Source organism: Bombina bombina, chromosome 8 (assembly GCF_027579735.1).
Source record: "Bombina bombina isolate aBomBom1 chromosome 8, aBomBom1.pri, whole genome shotgun sequence".
Lineage (NCBI taxonomy): Eukaryota > Metazoa > Chordata > Amphibia > Anura > Bombinatoridae > Bombina > Bombina bombina.
Genome location: NC_069506.1, coordinates 144,629,935 through 144,651,014, shown reverse-complemented (window position 1 = coordinate 144,651,014; position 21,080 = coordinate 144,629,935). Strand labels below are relative to the sequence as shown.

The window sequence follows — 21,080 nt, the reverse complement described above, 5'->3', positions numbered from 1 at the left end:
GAGTGAGACTCCGCCCATAGAATGATTTTGGTCACTTCTTCCATCGCCAGGGAACTCCTTGTTCCCCTGATGGTTGATGTACGCAACAGTTGTCATGTTGTCTGATTGAAACCGTATGAACTTGGCCCTCGCTAGCTGAGGCCAAGCCTTGAGAGCATTGAATATCGCTCTCAGTTCCAGAATATTTATCGGTAGAAGAGATTCTTCCCGAGACCAAAGACCCTGAGCTTTCAGGGATCCCCAGACCGCGCCCCAGCCCATCAGACTGGCGTCGGTCGTGACAATGACCCACTCTGGTCTGCGGAATGTCATCCCTCGTGACAGGTTGTCCAGGGACAGCCACCAACGGAGTGAGTCTCTGGTCCTCTGATTTACTTGTATCTTCGGAGACAAGTCTGTATAGTCCCCATTCCACTGACTGAGCATGCACAGTTGTAATGGTCTTAGATGAATGCGTGCAAAAGGAACTATGTCCATTGCCGCTACCATCAACCCGATCACTTCCATGCACTGAGCTATGGAAGGAAGAGGAACGGAATGAAGTATCCGACAAGAGTCTAGAAGTTTTGTTTTTCTGGCCTCTGTCAGAAAAATCCTCATTTCTAAGGAGTCTATTATTGTTCCCAAGAAGGGAACCCTTGTTGACGGAGATAGAGAACTCTTTTCCACGTTCACTTTCCATCCGTGCGATCTGAGAAAGGCCAGGACAATGTCCGTGTGAGCCTTTGCTTGAGGAAGGGACGACGCTTGAATCAGAATGTCGTCCAAGTAAGGTACTACAGCAATGCCCCTTGGACAACTGAGACCTGTGGAACCTCCCCCTTGGGGGAAGTCCCTTGAATTCCAGAAGATAACCTTGGGAGACTATTTCTAGCGCCCAAGGATCCAGAACATCTCTTGCCCAAGCCTGAGCGAAGAGAGAGAGTCTGCCCCCCACCAGATCCGGTCCCGGATCGGGGGCCAACATTTCATGCTGTCTTGGTAGCAGTGGCAGGTTTCTTGGCCTGCTTTCCCTTGTTCCAGCCTTGCATTGGTCTCCAAGCTGGCTTGGCTTGAGAAGTATTACCCTCTTGCTTAGAGGACGTAGCACTTTGGGCTGGTCCGTTTCTACGAAAGGGACGAAAATTAGGTTTATTCTTTGCCTTGAAAGGCCGATCCTGAGGAAGGGCGTGGCCCTTACCCCCAGTGATATCCGAGATAATCTCTTTCAAGTCAGGGCCAAACAGCGTTTTCCCCTTGAAAGGAATGTTAAGTAACTTGTTCTTGGAAGACGCATCAGCCGACCAAGATTTCAACCAAAGCGCTCTGCGCGCCACAATAGCAAACCCAGAATTCTTAGCCGCTAACCTAGCCAATTGCAAAGTGGCGTCTAGGGTGAAAGAATTAGCCAATTTGAGAGCATTGATTCTGTCCATAATCTCCTCATAAGGAGGAGAATCACTGTCGACCGCCTTTATCAGCTCATCGAACCAGAAACATGCGGCTGTAGCGACAGGGACAATGCATGAAATTGGTTGTAGAAGGTAACCCTGCTGAACAAACATCTTTTTAAGCAAACCTTCTAATTTTTTATCCATAGGATCTTTGAAAGCACAACTATCCTCTATGGGTATAGTGGTGCGTTTGTTTAAAGTGGAAACCGCTCCCTCGACCTTGGGGACTGTCTGCCATAAGTCCTTTCTGGGGTCGACCATAGGAAACAATTTTTTAAATATGGGGGGAGGGACGAAAGGAATACCGGGCCTTTCCCATTCTTTAGTAACAATGTCCGCCACCCGCTTGGGTATAGGAAAAGCTTCTGGGAGCCCCGGCACCTCTAGGAACTTGTCCATTTTACATAGTTTCTCTGGGATGACCAACTTGTCACAATCATCCAGAGTGGATAATACCTCCTTAAGCAGAATGCGGAGATGTTCCAACTTAAATTTAAATGCAATCACATCAGGTTCAGCTTGTTGAGAAATGTTCCCTGAATCAGTAATTTCTCCCTCAGACAAAACCTCCCTGGCCCCATCAGACTGAGTTAGGGGCCCTTCAGAAATATTAATATCAGCGTCGTCATGCTCTTCAGTATCTAAAACAGAGCAGTCGCGCTTACGCTGATAAGTGTTCATTTTGGCTAAAATGTTTTTGACAGAATTATCCATTACAGCCGTTAATTGTTGCATAGTAAGGAGTATTGGCGCGCTAGATGTACTAGGGGCCTCCTGAGTGGGCAAGACTCGTGTAGACGAAGGAGGGAATGATGCAGTACCATGCTTACTCCCCTCACTTGAGGAATCATCTTGGGCATCATTGTCATATAAATCACATTTATTTAAATGAATAGGAATTCTGGCTTCCCCACATTCAGAACACAGTCTATCTGGTAGTTCAGACATGTTAAACAGGCATAAACTTGATAACAAGTACAAAAAACGTTTTAAAATAAAACCGTAACTGTCACTTTAAATTTTAAACTGAACACACTTTATTACTGCAAATGCGAAAAAACATGAAGGAATTGTTCAAAATTCACCAAATTTTCACCACAGTGTCTTAAAGCCTTAAAAGTATTGCACACCAAATTTGGAAGCTTTAACCCTTAAAATAACGGAACCGGAGCCGTTTTGAACTTTAACCCCTTACAGTCCCTGGTATCTGCTTTGCTGAGACCCAACCAAGCCCCAAGGGGAATACGATACCAAATGACGCCTTCAGAAAGTCTTTTCTAAGTATCAGAGCTCCTCTCACATGCGACTGCATGCCATGCCTCTCAAAAACAAGTGCGCAACACCGGCGCGAAAATGAGGCTCTGCCTATGCTTTGGGAAAGCCCCTAAAGAATAAGGTGTCTAAAACAGTGCCTGCCGATATTATTTTTTCTAAATACCCAGATAAAATGATTCCTCAAGGCTAAATATGTGTTAATAATCAATCGATTTAGCCCAAAAAAAGTCTACAGTCTTAATAAGCCCTTTTTGAAGCCCTTATTTACAATCGTAATAAACATGGCTTACCGGATCCCAGAGGGAAAATGACAGCTTCCAGCATTACATCGTCTTGTTAGAATGTGTCATACCTCAAGCAGCAAGAGACTGCTCACTGTTCCCCCAACTGAAGTTAATTGCTCTCAACAGTCCTGTGTGGAACAGCCATGGATTTTAGTGACGGTTGCTAAAATCATTTTCCTCATACAAACAGAAATCTTCATCTCTTTTCTGTTTCTGAGTAAATAGTACATACCAGCACTATTTCAAAATAACAAACTCTTGATTGAATAATAAAAACTACAGTTAAACACTAAAAAACTCTAAGCCATCTCCGTGGAGATGTTGCCTGTACAACGGCAAAGAGAATGACTGGGGTAGGCGGAGCCTAGGAGGGATCATGTGACCAGCTTTGCTGGGCTCTTTGCCTTTTCCTGTTGGGGAAGAGAATATCCCACAAGTAAGGATGACGCCGTGGACCGGACACACCTATGTTGGAGAAAACGTTTTAAAATAAAACCGTTACTGTCACTTTAAATTTTAAACTGAACACACTTTATTACTGCAATTGCGAAAAAGTATGAAGGAATTGTTCAAAATTCACCAAAATTTCACCACAGTGTCTTAAAGCCTTAAAAGTATTGCACACCAAATTTGGAAGCTTTAACCCTTAAAATAACGGAACCGGAGCCGTTTTTATATTTAACCCCTTTACAGTCCCTGGAATCTGCTTTGCTGAGACCCAACCAAGCCCAAAGGGGAATACGATACCAAATGATGCCTTCAGAAAGACTTTTCTATGTATCAGAGCTCCACACACATGCAGCTGCATGCCATGCTGTTCTCAAAAACAAGTGCGCCATACCGGCGCGAAAATGAAGCTCTGACTATGATTAGGGAAAGCCCCTATAGAATAAAGTGTCTAAAACAGTGCCTGCCGATATGATTTTACAAAAAATACCCAGATAAAATGATTCCTCAAGGCTAAATATGTGTAAATATGATCGATTTAGCCCAGAAAATGTCTACAGTCTTAATAAACCCTTGTGAAGCCCTTATTTACTGTCTGAATAAAAATGGCTTACCGGATCCCATAGGGAAAATGACAGCTTCCAGCATTACATCGTCTTGTTAGAATGTGTCATACCTCAAGCAGCAAAAGACTGCTCACTGTTCCCCCAACTGAAGTTAATTCCTCTCAACAGTCCTGTGTGGAACAGCCATGGATTTTAGTAACGGTTGCTAAAATCATTTTCCTCATACAAACAGAAATCTTCATCTCTTTTCTGTTTCAGAGTAAATAGTACATACCAGCACTATTTTAAAATAACAAACTCTTGATTGAATAATAAAAACTACAGTTAAACACTAAAAAACTCTAAGCCATCTCCGTGGAGATGTTGCCTGTACAACGGCAAAGAGAATGACTGGGGTAGGCGGAGCCTAGGAGGGATCATGTGACCAGCTTTGCTGGGCTCTTTGCCATTTCCTGTTGGGGAAGAGAATATCCCACAAGTAAGGATGACGCCGTGGACCGGACACACCTATGTTGGAGAAATGAAGCATTTTCAGCCCCCGCGAGCCTAACAGCCCACAGGGAAAAAAGTCAAATTTTTGAGGTAAGAAAAATATGATAATTCAATGCATAATCCCAAATATGAAACTGACTGTCTGAAAATAAGGAAAGTTGAACATTCTGAGTCAAGGCAAATAAATGTTTGAATACATATATTTAGAACTTTATAAATAAAGTGCCCAACCATAGCTTAGAGTGTCACAGAAAATAAGACTTACTTACCCCAGGACACTCATCTACATGTTTGTAGAAAGCCAAACCAGTACTGAAACGAGAATCAGTAGAGGTAATGGTAAATATAAGAGTATATCGTCGATCTGAAAAGGGAGGTAAGAGATGAATCTCTACGACCGATAACAGAGAACCTTATGAAATAGACCCCGTAGAAGGAGATCACTGCATTCAATAGGCAATACTCTCTTCACATCCCTCTGACATTCACTGCACGCTGAGAGGAAAACCGGGCTCCAACTTGCTGCGGAGCGCATATCAACGTAGAATCTAGCACAAACTTACTTCACCACCTCCCTTGGAGGCAAAGTTTGTAAAACTGATTTGTGGGTGTGGTGAGGGGTGTATTTATAGGCATTTTAAGGTTTGGGAAACTTTGCCCCTCCTGGTAGGAATGTATATCCCATACGTCACTAGCTCATGGACTCTTGTTAATTACATGAAAGAAACCTGTGTTTCATGATTTGGATAGAACAAAGAATTTTAAACAACTTTCCAATTTAGTTCTGTCAATTTTACTTTGTTCTCTTGGTATCTTTTATTGCAACATTATTTGTAGCTTTGTTATACAATGTTGCAAAACACTGCTGGCATAGAGTACTAAAGTCACATGCACACTCCTGAGCTCATATGAACCTCAACCTACCTAGTTTTACTCTTTAATAAAAGATGCCAAGAGAACAAAGCAAAAGTAAAGTGGAAAGTTGTTTAAAATTGCATGTTCTATCCAAATCATGAAAGTTTAAAATTTGACTTTACTGTCCCTTTAAACAGCTGCAAAATACAATTAGACATGTTTCATCTGGAAATAGACTGGCTTCCTCAGCAGCTGAGAAACTGCTACCACGCTCAAGACAGTGATAATCTGAGAGTGTCCCTCACAAAACAATTTTCTGGACTGAAAAAAAGATCTGATAATAAACAATCTGGAGTAACGTTTAGGTTGTAAAAAAAAAAATCAAAACTATCATCACTGTACCATCAAAGCCAAGAGATAACGAGTATGTACCCCAAAAGGTGTGTTAAACTTTAAAAGGGAAACTGTAAGCAAAGTTTATCAGACTCACAAAAAAAGTGTGTCCCTGCCCATGTCCTCATCAGTCAACAATCATTAGTAGGATATACACAACTAATGCTGCTGTATTGGTTTCAGATTAACCCCTTAACGCCGTTAGGACGTTCCATGCGATGCTGTAACTGCGATGGGCTTTAGCGCAGTTAGGATGGCATGGAACATCCTGGCCGTTCTGCTGTAGTGAAGCATCTACGGCTTCCTAACCAGGATCACAAACTGGAGGGCGTGTCTATCATCTTAGGCACTCCCCCCAGACCCGATCCCATCATTGAAATCATGCGATTGCATGTACAATTGCGTGATTAAATTTTTTTTACCAATTTGTTTACATCAGAACTTTTGTTCCAATGCAACAAATTAGTACCGGCAGGAAGGGGTTAAATTCAACCAGCTTTTATGTCTTTTTAAGCTTATTTAAAGGGACAGTAACTTCAAAATTAAACATTCATGGGTTGATAGTGCATGCATTTTTAATAAGCTTTCCAATTTACTTTTATTATCAAATTTGCTCTCCAGATATACTTTTTGATGAGTAAGGGGAAAATCTATCAAGACTGCAGGTTGACACATTTTCAAGTAGCAAACTTGTCCGCCTACAGTCCCCAATTTGTGATGCACCATGCTGGCCCCTACCCTCGCTCAACCAACTGCATGCCAATCATTCTGGACAGACAGGTGCCAATGTGATTTATCTCATTACCTCTGAAGTGGCAGAGAGAATAAAGCAGCAGCTTCAGTTTCTTAAATTTGTGGTTTTCCGGCTGCAGCGGCAAAGCAGCAAAATCTGCAAATGCAGCTCAATAAATGTTCCCCTAAACCTAAGGCTCAAAGGACCTCAGGAGCATGCGGATGTCTTTATCACTTTATAGCAGCAGTGTCTGCAACAATATATTACATTGCTTCATTGCTGCAAACACTGCTGCCATACAGTGCAAGAAAACAATTTATGCTTACCAGATAAATTCATTTCCTTCCTTTCCAAGGCTTCATTCCTTACTGTTGGGAAATACAACACCTGGCCACCAGGAGGAGGCAAAGACACCCCAGCCAAAGGCTTAAATATCCCTCCCACTTCCTCATTACCCCAGTCATTCTGCTGAGGGAACAAGGAAAAGTAGGAGAAATATCAGGGTATAAATGGTGCCAGAAGAATAAGATAAATAATAGGGGTCCGCCCTTAGACAAGAAAAAACAAGCAGGGGCCGTGGACTCTACCTATCCGGAAGGAAAGGAATTTATCTGGTAAGCATAAATTATGTTTTCCTTCCTAAGATAGGGAGAGTCCACGGCTTCATTCGTTACTGTTAGAAAAACTATACCTAAGCTCCAGAGGACACTGAATGAATAACGGGAGGGAACAAAAAGGAAGAGGCAGACCCTATTCTGAGGGCACCACAGCCTGCAAAACTTTTCTCCCGAAAGTTGCTTCAGCCGAAGCAAAAACATCAAACTTGTTCAAATTAGAAAAAGTATGCAAGGAGGACCAGGTAGCCGCCTTCCTATGATGAAAGGCAAAGAATGACTGGGGTAATGAGGAAGTGGGAGCGATATTTAAGCCTTTGGCTGGGGTGTCTTTGCCTCCTCCTGGTGGCCAGGTGTTGTATATCCCAACAGTAAGGAATGAAGCCGTGGACTCTTCCTATCTTAGGAAGGAAAATATGTGCACGCTTCTCAGCTCATATGAGCCTATGCCTACAACATAACTTTTGCAGATCCCACAACAAAGGGGTACCAAAAGAACAAAGTAAAATTTGAAAAAGTGAAATTTTAAAAGTTTTTGTTTTAATTGCATGTTCTATCTAAACCATGAACATTTAATTTTTACTTTACTGTCTCTTTAAAAGCTACTTTACATATGCATGACATTTTAAACATTGCAGGGGTTAGTCTTGCTTATTTTAAAACCTGTAGTAAATATTTATTGCACTAGACAGCACTTTTCCGCCCTGGTCTTTGAACAGAATAGCATTATCCTACCCTAGGACTGGTGTTTATGAATACTAAAAGGAATGTGGTTGCTCTGTTCTGGGAATCGGCAAACTGTCTAAATGAAATACTGGAGAAATACCATAATGGGGCATTATTGTTCAGGATGAATCCCACAACTATATTATTTAACCTTATACAATGTAAAATACTGGTAGATTTATCCAGATAAGTAAATTTCACATAAGTATTAGATTTTGTTTTCTGTCAAATTTCAAAGCTAGTTTCCCACTGCATCATGTGACAGCCATCAGCCAATCACAAAATGCATATACAGTATGTTTATTCTGTGAATCTTGGATGCGCGCTCAATAGGATCTGGTGCCTCAGAAATTTGCGAATTGGAAAGTTGTTTAAAATTGTGTGCTCTATCTGAATCATTAATTTTTAATTTTTATTTTAGCGGTCTTTTATGTAAGCGCTTGGCTACATTTCTTGTTTTCTGTGTACATGTAGGTTTTTGCCATGTGATATCTGTATATATATTAAATTGAGGGATTACATACCATTGGATTAAATATTTATACAGAATGAATACCTTTATTTAGCATACTGCAATTTAAATTTCCAACTAGCAATGAACAATTCAGATAGTTACAAAACTATAATTGATTGAGTACCTCTCCACACTTGCAATACTTGTCTCAGTTTTCATGTATTTTGCAAATTGTGACAGCAAAGGTGGTTTAACTTTGACAGCAGCCAAGTGCATTTGTGTACAGGTTACCATGGCAACAGACAGGAGTTTGTAGCATTTAGCCATTCCTGGAGGGATTGGTAGGGCACTGGCAGGTTGCATGTTCATAGTTTTCATGTATTTTTCAAATTATGACAGCAAAGGCGGTTTAATTTTGACAGCAGCCAATGGCATTTGTGTACAGGAACTTTATATTCTGCTGTGCATTATGAAGTTCTCCTTGGCACCCAACAAATAACTTTTATGTTAATTTTTGTATATGAAATAGCTGATTTTACTATTTGAAACCACAACCCATTAAAATGTGCTGAACTTGTAGGAAGATCAGACCTCTTTATCTTATTTCTTTTACACACAGAAATGCTTCCTTATGTTTTCTGTCTTTATACCAAAGCCTTATATTGATAAAGAACAAATGAAAACTAAAATTTTAATACATACCACTTCCACCACCCCCCTTGCAGGGAGTGGAATTTATTCTGCTGGCTCTTGTTTATATAGTTATTCTATAGCCAATACGCAAGTATAAGTAGTGGATTCAACTAGCAAAATCAGCTATTTCAATCAACAATTGAGGAGTATATTTGACAGACAGCAAAGATGCATCCTTAACACTTGTGAAATAGCCATGTGGAAGCTGCAGTGATTAATTTTTAATTGACTCTACAAGCTTCATGAGAAGCTACTAAACAATGCCAGTGATATGGTCTAGTGGGCGCTACTGGAGTATTATCATAGACAAATGGGCGGAAAATTACAGTTTAATATGCTCTTAAAAATGTGCATTGTATGCAGATATTGTGCAATGTACAGCTAAATTGTTAAATGGACAGTCTTCTCCATAATTAGTATTCTTTAAAAAGATAGATAATCCCTTTATTACCCATTCCCGAGTTTTGCACGGCCAACACAGTTATATTAATATACTTTTCACCTCTGTGATTACCTTGTATCTAAGCCTCTGCAGACTGACGTCTTATTTCAGTTCTTTTGATAGACTTGCATTTTAACCAATCAGTGCTGATTCATAAATAACTCCAGTGGAGTGAGCGCAATGTTGTTATCTATATGGCACACTGACTAGTGCTGTCTGTGAAATTTTTTTAAAATGAACTGAGATAAGAGCTAAGAAATTTAACATATGAGCCTACTTAGGTTTAGCTTTCAACAAAGAATACGAAGTGAACAAAGCAAATTTGATGATAAAAGTAAATTGGAAAGTTGTTTAAAATTGCATGTCCTATCTAAATCATGAAAGTTTAAATTTGACTAGACCGTCCCTTTAAGTAGAGGGAAATTCACTTCAATGGCTTTGGTAATATGGCCTTGCAAAACCACAGCGCAATACATTTTTGTTTTCGTTTTCTAATAAAAACAGCTTTGCATTCTACTCATAAGTCTGCAAGTGATACCTCACTTCCAAGTCATTTTATGACATGGATATCCATTTACATTTCTAAATAGGTTGTTTAATTTTTGTATTAATTAAGTGTGGCGTTTTATCAGGATCATGCAAAGCAAGAGGACGACACGCCGGTAAAATAAGTCGTGCCAGAGAAGTGGGCGCACCATTTCCTGGGCACTTGCTAAACGGAGCAGTTGCGCTATTATTACAGATTGGCTCCGTCCGCACTTTCTATTTTTTTCTGTTGAGAAACAAAATAAAAATTCTTTGTAATTGAGCAAATGAATATAGAAAATGTGAAAGTGTAATAAATGTTAGCACAACACATCTCCATCTGCTAGCAAATGCTGTACAGCACAGTGAAGAGAGATCACACAGACTTCAGCAGTGCAATTATACCGCTCACTACGGGTATTGATATTTTAGTGATCTCATATCCTGCCATATTGTCTTCAGCAGTAAAATTAATCTGGTTAACCGCTTAAAGGGACATGAAACCAAATTGTTTTTCTTTCATGGCAAAGTACAGGCATACCCCACATTTACGTACACAATGGGACCAGAGCATGTATGTAAAACGAAAATGTACTTAAAGTGAAGCAATACTTTTTTTTCACTTCTCAATGCTTGTACTTCATTATAATAGTCATTTATAGGCATAACTGATATAAATAATACATTTATAACTAAAATAAACACAATACTATAAGGTTAGGCCAAAAGAAAATATTTATTGCAAAATAAACAAAAAAAATTCTAAGCTTAGGATCAGCTTAGGGCAACAGAACATACAGTATTTACTGTACTGTATTGAAAAATAAAGACATTTTCTAAGCTTAGGGTCAGCTTAGGACAAGAGAACATAATTACTGTACTGTACAGTTTTGCAAAATAAACACAACATTTTCTAAGCTTAGGATCAGCTTAGGGTAAGAGAACATATTTACTGTACTGTACAGTATTGCAAAATAAACACAACATTTTCTAAGCTTAGGATCAGCTTAGGACAAGAGAACATATTTACTGTACTGTATTGCAAAATACTGTAAACACAACATTTTCTAAGCTTAGGATCAGCTATGAGCATTTATTCTAGTAAGGATGAAGTCATACTGGTATCTTCTGTTTCACAAGTCAACTCTTCAAAGGCGAGACGCTTTCTTGCTGGCGAATTGGGTGTACTACAAGTAGCAATAAGAGAAGGAGCAGGACTGGGTGGTGATGCCAGAGCTGGAAATGGACTGCCAGTTGATGATCTGGTATCCAAATGACTGTCTGTCGATGATGATGATCTGCGTGCTGATGGACTTTTAGAAAAGTAAGTCTCTATGGAGGTTTGAAGTGTAGCTTTCTTCTTTTCTCTGTAGATTTCTTTGTAACAGGAATAAGCCCCTGAAATGTTACCATTGACTGTGAAGCTTCTTTCAAAGTCCCTATCATGCTTTTCAAAAAGAGCCATGGCGCTATCAAGATGACGGAAAGCTTGAAAGAGAATTTTTGAAGTTAAGCCTTCAGGCTGTTCAATGTTGTCAACCCCATTTTGCACATCTTCTTCTTCTTCTCTCTCCTCTTCAAGTTCTAGAAGATCTTCATTGCTGAGGGGCTCAGTATGGGATGCAAGCAGTTCAGCAACATCTTCTGGCTCTACTTCCAGCTCTAACTGCCTTGCCATCTCTACAATATTTTCAGTAACATTAGCTACAGAATCATCAACGCCTTCAGAATCATCAGCTAACTGTGGGCATAATTTTTTCCAGGCCCTTTTCATTGTGGTATCCTTTATGTCATTCCAAGCATCTCTTACAGTTTTAATGCAATCCAAGATGTTGTAGCTTTTCCAGAATTTCGATAGGACTTCTTGCCCTGCACCTTCTTCTTTGTCTATTGCTGCAATACACTTACTGAATGTTCTTTTTAAGTAGTTTAACTTGAAGGCAGCTATGACACATTGATCCATGGGCTGCAGTAATGAAGTGGTATTTGGTGGTAGGAATTCCACTCTAATGTTAGGGTTGAGCTCTTCTAGTGTTCGAGGGTGTCCAGGAGCATTATCAACAAGCAGCAAAATCTTGAAAGGGATATTATTGTCTTTGCAATAAGCTTTCACCTCTGGAACAAAGCAGGTGTCAAACCAATCCTCAAAAAGGGCTGCAGTTACCCATGCTTTTTTATTTGCCCTCCAATGCACTGGAAGTCTAGTTTTAACGTAGTTCTTCAAAGCTCTTGGATTTTGAAAACGGTAAATAAACAAAGGCTTTAGCTTTAAGGTACCAGAAGCATTGCCACCTAACAGAAGGGTTATTCTATCTTTAGCTGGCTTGTAGCCTGGCATTGATTTTTCCTGTCTTGCAATGAAGGTTCTTGCAGGCATCTTCTTCCAGAATAGACCAGTCTCATCCACATTAAAAATTTGATCCATGGAGTAGCCTCCATCTTCAATAATTTTTGCAAATTCACTTGGATAGCTTTCTGCAGCCTCAGTATTTGCAGCAGCTGCCTCTCCTTGTACTTTGATGTTATGTAGATTAGACCTCTTCTTAAACCTATCAAACCATCCACGGCTTGCAACAAATTCAGCATCCTTTGCTGCTTCACCTTTCTTAGCCTTCAGGTGATTGAATAAGCTTAAGGCTTTACTTTGTATAATTGCCTGGTTTACAGGAACATGGCGTGTTGTCTGATTTTCTATCCAAAGTATTAGGAGTCTCTCCATGTCTGCAACAATGCTATCCCTTTTTCGAATTGTTGTGGTGTTAACAGGTGTAGAACTTTTAACTTCTGCAACAATTTTTTCTCTGTTCTTCATGACTGTGTTAATTGTGGTCCTAGTGAAGCCTAGCTTTCGGCCTATTTCAGCTTGAATTACACCTTCATCATACAATCTAATAATTTTAAGCTTCATATCCAAGGTAATAGATTTACGGCATTTCTTTTTATCTGCCATTATCAGCTCTAGGTGCCAAGCGTGTTACAATCAGTACTGTACGTGTACTGTATACAGTATATGTTCCCCAAAGTTCTATGTACAAGTAGTGGTACAGTGCAGTATTATGGCAGGAATAAAATAGCAATTTGGGTGCAGGAATCTTCTATACACAGTGTGTGCCAAGCGTGTTACAATCAGTACTGTACGTGTACTGTATACAGTATATGTTCCCCAAAGTTCTATGTACAGTAGTGGTTTCAGTGCAGTACAGTATTATGGCAGGAATAAAATAGCAATTTGGGTGCAGGAATCTTCTATACACGATTCACTTTTTAACTTCACTTGCCAAGTGCGCAGCTTCTACACAGTGAGCGGAAACCCCACCACTTCCTGGTGCGCAGCAACATCTTCCTGGCGCGCGGCAACCTCTTCCTGAACCATAGAGACTAACTGTTTCATGTGCGCAGGGGCGGGTTTGTACGTTCTCGCGAGTGTCCGTAAAGAGAGGGTCCGTAATAGCTATGTACGTACTCGCGAGTGTCCGTAAAGTGAAGGTCCGTAAAGCGGGGTATGCCTGTATACTATTTTAAACAACTTTTCAGTTTACTTCTATTATTTAAATTGCTTTGTTCTCTTGGTATCCTTTGTTGAAGGAGCAGCAATGCACCAGTGGGAGCTAACGGAACACATCAGGTGAACCAATGACAAAAGGCATATATGTGCAACCGCCAATTAGCAGCTAGCTCCCAGTAGTGCAATTCTGCTCATGAGCTTATCTAGATACCAAGAGAAAAAAAGCAAATTAGATAATATAAGTAAATTGGAAAGTTCTTTAAAATTGCATAATCACAAAAAAGCCTTGAGTTTCATGTCCGTCTATATCAGTGTTTCCCAAACCAAGTCCTCAGGACCCTTAACGGGCCAGATTTTCATTATAGCTTAACTAGAACATAGGTGAAATAATCAGCTCACCCATCAGCCGATTAACCTGTGCTCTAATTAAGATATAATAAATATCTGGCTTGTTAAAGGGACACTCAAGTCAAAATTAAACCTTCATGATTCAGATAGAGCACACAATTTTAAACAACTTTCCAATTCACTTCCATTATTTAAATATACACAATCTTTTTATATGCACACACTTTGAGGTACCTACACCTACTGAGCATGAGCAAGAGTTACAAAATATGCGTATATGCATTTGTGATTGGCTGATGGCTGTCACATGATGCAGTGGGAGGGAAAATAGAATTAACTTTAAAATTAGGAAGAAATCTACTACTCATTTGAAATTCAAACTAAGTTCTTTTGCATTGTCTTTTTATTATGCATTTACGGATTATGCTATTCTACTGTGTTTAGTGGTTCTTTAAGGGTCCTGGAGTTGGAAAACACTGCCCTAAATTAGTAGAGGTTAGTCAGCAGGACTCACAAAAATTGTGCCCTGCTGTGCTGTAAATGTATCAAGGAACTATAAAGATTGTATTTTTTTTTTTTACTGTACAGGTTCAGAAACAAGGTCTTACAAGATCCAGCTCTTTGTGTATGGAAAAAAACAAAAAGGAAAATCCAACAGGTTTGAAGAAAAACATTTAAAAAACAGAATTTATGCTTACCTGATAAATTACTTTCTCCAACGGTGTGTCCGGTCCACGGCGTCATCCTTACTTGTGGGAATATCTCTTCCCCAACAGGAAATGGCAAAGAGTCCCAGCAAAGCTGGCCATATAGTCCCTCCTAGGCTCCGCCCACCCCAGTCATTCGACCGACGGACAGGAGGAAAAATATAGGAGAAACCATATGGTACCGTGGTGACTGTAGTTAGAGAAAATAATTCATCAGACCTGATTAAAAAACCAGGGTGGGCCGTGGACCGGACACACCGTTGGAGAAAGTAATTTATCAGGTAAGCATAAATTCTGTTTTCTCCAACATTGGTGTGTCCGGTCCACGGCGTCATCCTTACTTGTGGGAACCAATACCAAAGCTTTAGGACACGGATGAAGGGAGGGAGCAAATCAGGTTACCTAAACGGAAGGCACCACGGCTTGCAAAACCTCTCTCCCAAAAATAGCCTCCGAAGAAGCAAAAGTATCAAATTTGTAAAATTTGGCAAAAGTGTGCAGTGAAGACCAAGTCGCTGCCTTACATATCTGATCAACAGAAGCCTCGTTCTTGAAGGCCCATGTGGAAGCCACAGCCCTAGTGGAGTGAGCTGTGATTCTTTCAGGAGGCTGCCGTCCGGCAGTCTCATAAGCCAATCGGATGATGCTTTTAAGCCAAAAGGAAAGAGAGGTAGAAGTTGCTTTTTGACCTCTCCTTTTACCAGAATAGACGACAAACAGAGAAGATGTTTGTCTGAATTCTTTTGTAGCTTCTAAGTAGAATTTTAGAGCACGGACTACATCTAAATTGTGTAGCAAACGTTCCTTCTTTGAAACTGGTTTCGGACACAAAGAAGGTACAACTATCTCCTGGTTAATATTCTTGTTGGAAACCACCTTTGGAAGAAAACCAGGCTTAGTACGCAAAACAACCTTATCTGAATGGAACACCAGATAGGGCGGAGTACACTGCAGAGCAGATAACTCAGAAACTCTTCTAGCAGAAGAAATAGCAACCAAAAACAAAACTTTCCAAGATAATAACAATATCTATGGAATGTAGAGGTTCAAACGGAACCCCTTGAAGAACTGAAAGAACTAGATTTAGACTCCAGGGAGGAGTCAAAGGTCTGTAAACAGGCTTGATCCTAACCAGAGCCTGAACAAATGCTTGAACATCTGGCACAGCTGCCAGTCGTTTGTGTAGTAAGACAGATAAAGCAGAAATCTGTCCCTTTAGAGAACTCGCAGATAATCCTTTATCCAAACCTTCTTGCAGAAAGGAAAGAATCTTAGGAATCTTTATCTTATTCCATGGGAATCCCTTGGATTCACACCAACAGATATATCTTTTCCATATTTTATGGTAAATCTTTCTAGTTACCGGTTTTCTGGCCTGAACCAGAGTATCTATCACAGAATCTGAAAACCCACGCTTTGATATAATCAAGCGTTCAATCTCCAAGCCGTCAGCTGGAGGGAGACCAGATTTGGATGTTCGAATGGACCCTGAACAAGAAGGTCCTGTCTCAAAGGTAGCTTCCATGGTGGAACTGATGACATATTCATCAGGTCTGCATACCAAGTCCTGCGTGGCCACGCAGGAGCTATCAAGATCACCGAGGCCCTCTCCTGTTTGATCCTGGCTACCAGCCTGGGAATGAGAGGAAACGGTGGAAACACATAAGCTAGGTTGAAGGTCCAAGGTGCTACTAGTGCATCCACTAGAGTCGCCTTGGGATCCCTGGATCTGGACCCGTAGCAAGGAACCTTGAAGTTCTGACGAGACGCCATCAGATCCATGTCTGGAATGCCCCATAATTGAGTCAACTGGGCAAAGATCTCCGGGTGGAGTTCCCACTCCCCCGGATGGAAAGTCTGACGACTCAGATAATCTGCTTCCTAGTTTTCCACACCTGGGATGTGGATCGTAAGATAGATGGCAGGAGTGATCCTCCGCTCATTGTATTATTTTGGTCACTTCTTTCATCGCTAGGGAACTCCTTGTTCCCCCCCTGATGATTGATATACGCAACAGTCGTCATGTTGTCTGATTGGAATCTTATGAATCTGGCCTTTGCAAGCTGAGGCCAAGCCCTGAGAGCATCGAATATCGCTCTTAGTTCCAGAATGTTTATCGGGAGAAGAGACTCTTCCCGAGACCATAGTCCCTGAGCTTTCAGGGATTCCCAGACCGTGCCCCAGCCCACTAGACTGGCGTCGGTCGTGACAATGACCCACTCTGGTCTGCGGAAGCTCATTCCCTGGGATAGATGGTCCAGGGTCAGCCACCAACGGAGTGAATCGCTGGTCTTCTGATCTACTTGAATCACTGGAGACAAGTCTGTATAGTCCCCATTCCACTGTTTGAGCATGCACAGTTGTAATGGTCTTAGATGAATTCGTGCAAAAGGAACTATGTCCATTGCTGCAACCATCAACCCTACTACTTCCATGCACTGAGCTATGGAAGGACGTGGAACAGAGTGAAGAACTTGACAAGTGCTTAGAAGTTTTGACTTTCTGACATCTGTCAGAAAAATCCTCATTTCTAAGGAATCTATTATTGTTCCCAAGAAGGGAACTCTTGTTGACGGAGACAGAGAACTCTTTTCTATGTTCACCTTCCATCCGTGAGATCTGAGAAAGGCCAGAACGATGTCTGTATGAGCCTTTGCTTTTGAAAGGGACGACGCTTGTATTAGAATGTCGTCCAAGTACGGTACTACTGCAATGCCCCTCGGTCTTAGAACCGCTAGAAGGGACCCGAGTACCTTTGTGAAAATCCTTGGAGCAGTGGCTAACCCGAATGGGAGGGCCACAAACTGGTAATGTTTGTCCAGAAAGGCGAACCTTAGTAACTGATGATGTTCTTTGTGGATAGGAATATGTAGATACGCATCCTTTAGATCCACGGTAGTCATAAATTGACCTTCCTGGATAGTGGGTAGAATCGTTCGAATGGTTTCCATTTTGAACGATGGTACCCTGAGAAATTTGTTTAGGATCTTTAAATCCAGAATTGGTCTGAAGGTTCCCTCTTTTTTGGGAACTACGAACAGATTTGAGTAAAATCCCATTCCTTGTTCCGTCATTGGAACAGGGTGTATCACTCCCATCTTTAACAGGTCTTCTACACAATGTAAGAACGCCTGTCTCTTTATTTGGTTTAAGGATAAGTGAGACATGTGGAACCTTCCCCTTGGGAAACTATTTCTAGTGCCCAGGGATCCTGAACGTCTCTTGCCCAAGCCTGAGCAAAGAGAGAGAGTCTGCCCCCTACTAGATCCGGTCCCGGATCGGGGGCTACTCCTTCATGCTGTTTTGTTAGCAGCAGCAGGCTTCTTGGCCTGCTTACCCTTGTTCCAGCCTTGCATAGGTTTCCAGGCTGGTTTGGGCTGTGAGGCATTACCCTCTTGCTTAGAGGATGCAGAATTAGAGGCCGGTCCGTTCCTGAAATTGCGAAAGGAACAAAAATTAGACTTATTCTTGGCCTTGAAAGGCCTATCTTGTGGAAGGGCGTGGCCCTTTCCCCCAGTGATGTCTGAGATAATCTCTTTCAATTCTGGCCCAAAGAGAGTTTTACCTTTGAAAGGTATGTTAAGCAATTTTGTCTTGGATGATACATCCGCTGACCAAGACTTTAGCCAAAGCGCTCTGCGCGCCACAATTGCAAACCCTGAATTTTTCGCCGCTAATCTAGCTAATTGCAAAGCGGCATCTAAAATAAAAGAGTTAGCCAACTTAAGTGCGTGAACTCTGTCCATAACCTCCTCATACGGAGTCTCTCTACTGAGCGACTTTTCTAGTTCCTCGAACCAGAACCACGCTGCTGTAGTGACAGGAACAATGCACGAAATGGGTTGTAGAAGGTAACCCTGCTGTACAAAAATCTTTTTAAGCAAACCTTCCAATTTTTTATCCATAGGATCTTTGAAAGCACAACTATCCTCGATAGGGATAGTAGTTCGCTTGTTTAGAGTAGAAACTGCCCCCTCGACCTTAGGGACTGTCTGCCATAAGTCCTTTCTGGGGTCGACCATAGGAAATAATTTCTTAAATATAGGGGGGGGAACAAAAGGTATGCCGGGCTTCTCCCACTCCTTATTCACTATGTCCGCCACCCGCTTGGGTATAGGAAAAGCGTTGGGGTGCACCGGAACCTCTAGAAACTTGGTCATTCCAGAGAAATTATGCAAGATGGACAAGTTGTCACAATCATCCAGAGTAGATAACACCTCCTTAAGCAGTGCGTGGAGATGTTCTAATTTAAATTTAAATGTCACAACATCAGGTTCAGCTTGTTGAGAAATTTTTCCTGAATCTGAAATTTCCCCATCTGACAAAACCTCCCTCATGGCCACTTCAGATTGGTGTGAGGGTATGACAGAACAATTATCATCAGCGCCCGCCTGCTCTTCAGTGTTTAAAACAGAGCAATCGCGCTTTCTCTGATATGCAGGCATTTTGGATAAAATATTTGCTATGGAGTTATCCATTACAGCCGTCAATTGTTGCATGGTAATAAGCATTGGCGCGCTAGATGTACTAGGGGCCTCCTGCGTGGGCAAAACTGGTGTAGACACAGTAGGAGATGATGTAGTATCATGTCTACTCCCCTCATATGAGGAATCATCTTGGGCAATTTCATTATCTGTGGCAGTACTGTCCTTACTTTGTTTTTGGACGCTATGGCACAATTATCACACAATTTTGAATGGGGAGACACATTGGCTTTCATACATATAGAACATAGCTTATCCGAAGGCACAGACATGTTAAACAGGCTTAAACTTGTCAATAAAGCACAAAAAAACTTTTAAAACAAAACCGTTACTGTCTCTTTAAATTTTAAACAGAGCACACTTTATTACTGAATATGTGAAAAAGTATGAAGGAATTGTTCAAAATTTACCAAAATTTCACCACAGTGTCTTAAAGCATTAAAAGTATTGCATACCAATTTTCAGAGCTTTAACCCTTAAAATAACGGAACCGGAGCCGTTTACAAATTTAACCCCTATACAGTCCCAGCTACAGCCTTTGCTGTGACCTAACCAAGCCCAGAGGGGAATACGATACCAAATGACGCCTTCTAGAAACTTTTCCAACTACTTTCAGGTCCTCACACATGCATCTGCATGTCTTGCTCTCAAAAACAACTGCGCAGTAATGGCGCGAAAATGAGGCTCAGCCTACAACTGGGAAGGCCCTCCCTGACTGGAAAAGGTGTCTAACATAGTGCCTGACATTAAAAAACGTTCCCCAAGTTTATAAGTGTGAATTATCAGCATAAACATGTATAAAATGTCCAAATAAAGCAATCGATTTAGCCCATAAAAGTGTCTACCAGTTTTATAGCCCATATTAAGCCCTTTATTCTGTTTGAAACTAAGAAAATGGCTTACCGGTCCCCATGAGGGGAAATGACAGCCTTCCAGCATTACACAGTCTTGTTAGAAATATGGCTAGTCATACCTTAAGCAGAAAAGTCTGCTAACTGTTTCCCCAACTGAAGTTACTTCATCTCAACAGTCCTATGTGGAAACAGCAATCGATTTTAGTTACTGTCTGCTAAAATCATCTTCCTCTCAAAAACAGAAATCTTCATGCTTTTCTGTTTCAGAGTAAATAGTACATACCAGCACTATCTTAAAATAACAAACTCTTGATAGTAGAATAAAAAAAAAAAACTACATTTAAACACCACATACTCTTAACCATCTCCGTGGAGATGTTGCCTGTGCAACGGCAAAGAGAATGACTGGGGTGGGCGGAGCCTAGGAGGAACTATATGGCCAGCTTTGCTGGGACTCTTTGCCATTTCCTGTTGGGGAAGAGATATTCCCACAAGTAAGGATGACGCCGTGGACCGGACACACCAATGTTGGAGAAATTAAAAGGGACAGTCTACACCAGAATTGTTATTGTTTAAAAAGAAAGATAATCCCTTTATTACCCATTCCCTATATAAATACACTTTTTACCTCTGATTACCTTGTATCTAAGCCTCTGCAAACTGCCCCCTTATTACAGTTCTTTTGACAGACCTCCATTTTAGCCAATCAGAGCTGGCTCACTGGATCTCCACGTGCGTGAGCACAGTGTTATCTATGTCACACATGAACTAACACCCCTAGTGGTGAAAACTGTTAAAATGCCCTGAGAGCAGAAGCGGCCTTCAAGGGCTTAGCAATTTGCATATGAACCTCCTAGGTTTAGCTTTCAACTAAAATTACCAAGAGAACAAAGCAAAATTGGTGATAAAAGTAAATTGGAAAATTGTTTAAAAATTACATTCTCTATCTGAATCATAAAAGTTTATTTTGGACTAGACCGTCCCTTTAAGACTAAGTAATTTTCACTAGCAATATATGGGAACATCTAATACAAATGTGATAGCAGAATCAACTGAAAATTCTCTTACAAATTATATACTGTATCTGAATCATGAACGTTTAGTTTTGACTTATGTCACTAAATGGCCCATTGAAGAACGTCTGGAAAAAAACTCTCTCTCAAGTTTTAGATTTTAGAATGGCTGATTTTTCATTCACAGGGAAAGACCTTAGCAATTATTTAAAAGGGCACAGTTAGAGGAGAAAAGGA

General features: G+C 40.9%; 2 protein-coding genes across 8 annotated transcripts in view; both read right to left on the bottom strand.

Annotated features, from left to right (window-relative positions):
* The window catches only part of EPN1 (epsin 1), a 315,777-nt gene that overhangs the window by 260,054 nt on the left and 34,643 nt on the right, over positions 1-21,080 (bottom strand). The gene's annotated exons all lie outside the window — the stretch shown is intronic.
* On the bottom strand, positions 11,026-12,882 carry LOC128638895 (tigger transposable element-derived protein 1-like). The gene is made up of 3 exons (XM_053691025.1): positions 12,097-12,882; positions 11,600-12,006; positions 11,026-11,401 (listed from the first exon to the last, which is right to left on the bottom strand). The coding sequence occupies exons 1-3, from the start codon at positions 12,880-12,882 to the stop codon at positions 11,026-11,028; spliced, it is 1,569 nt and encodes a 522-aa protein (XP_053547000.1).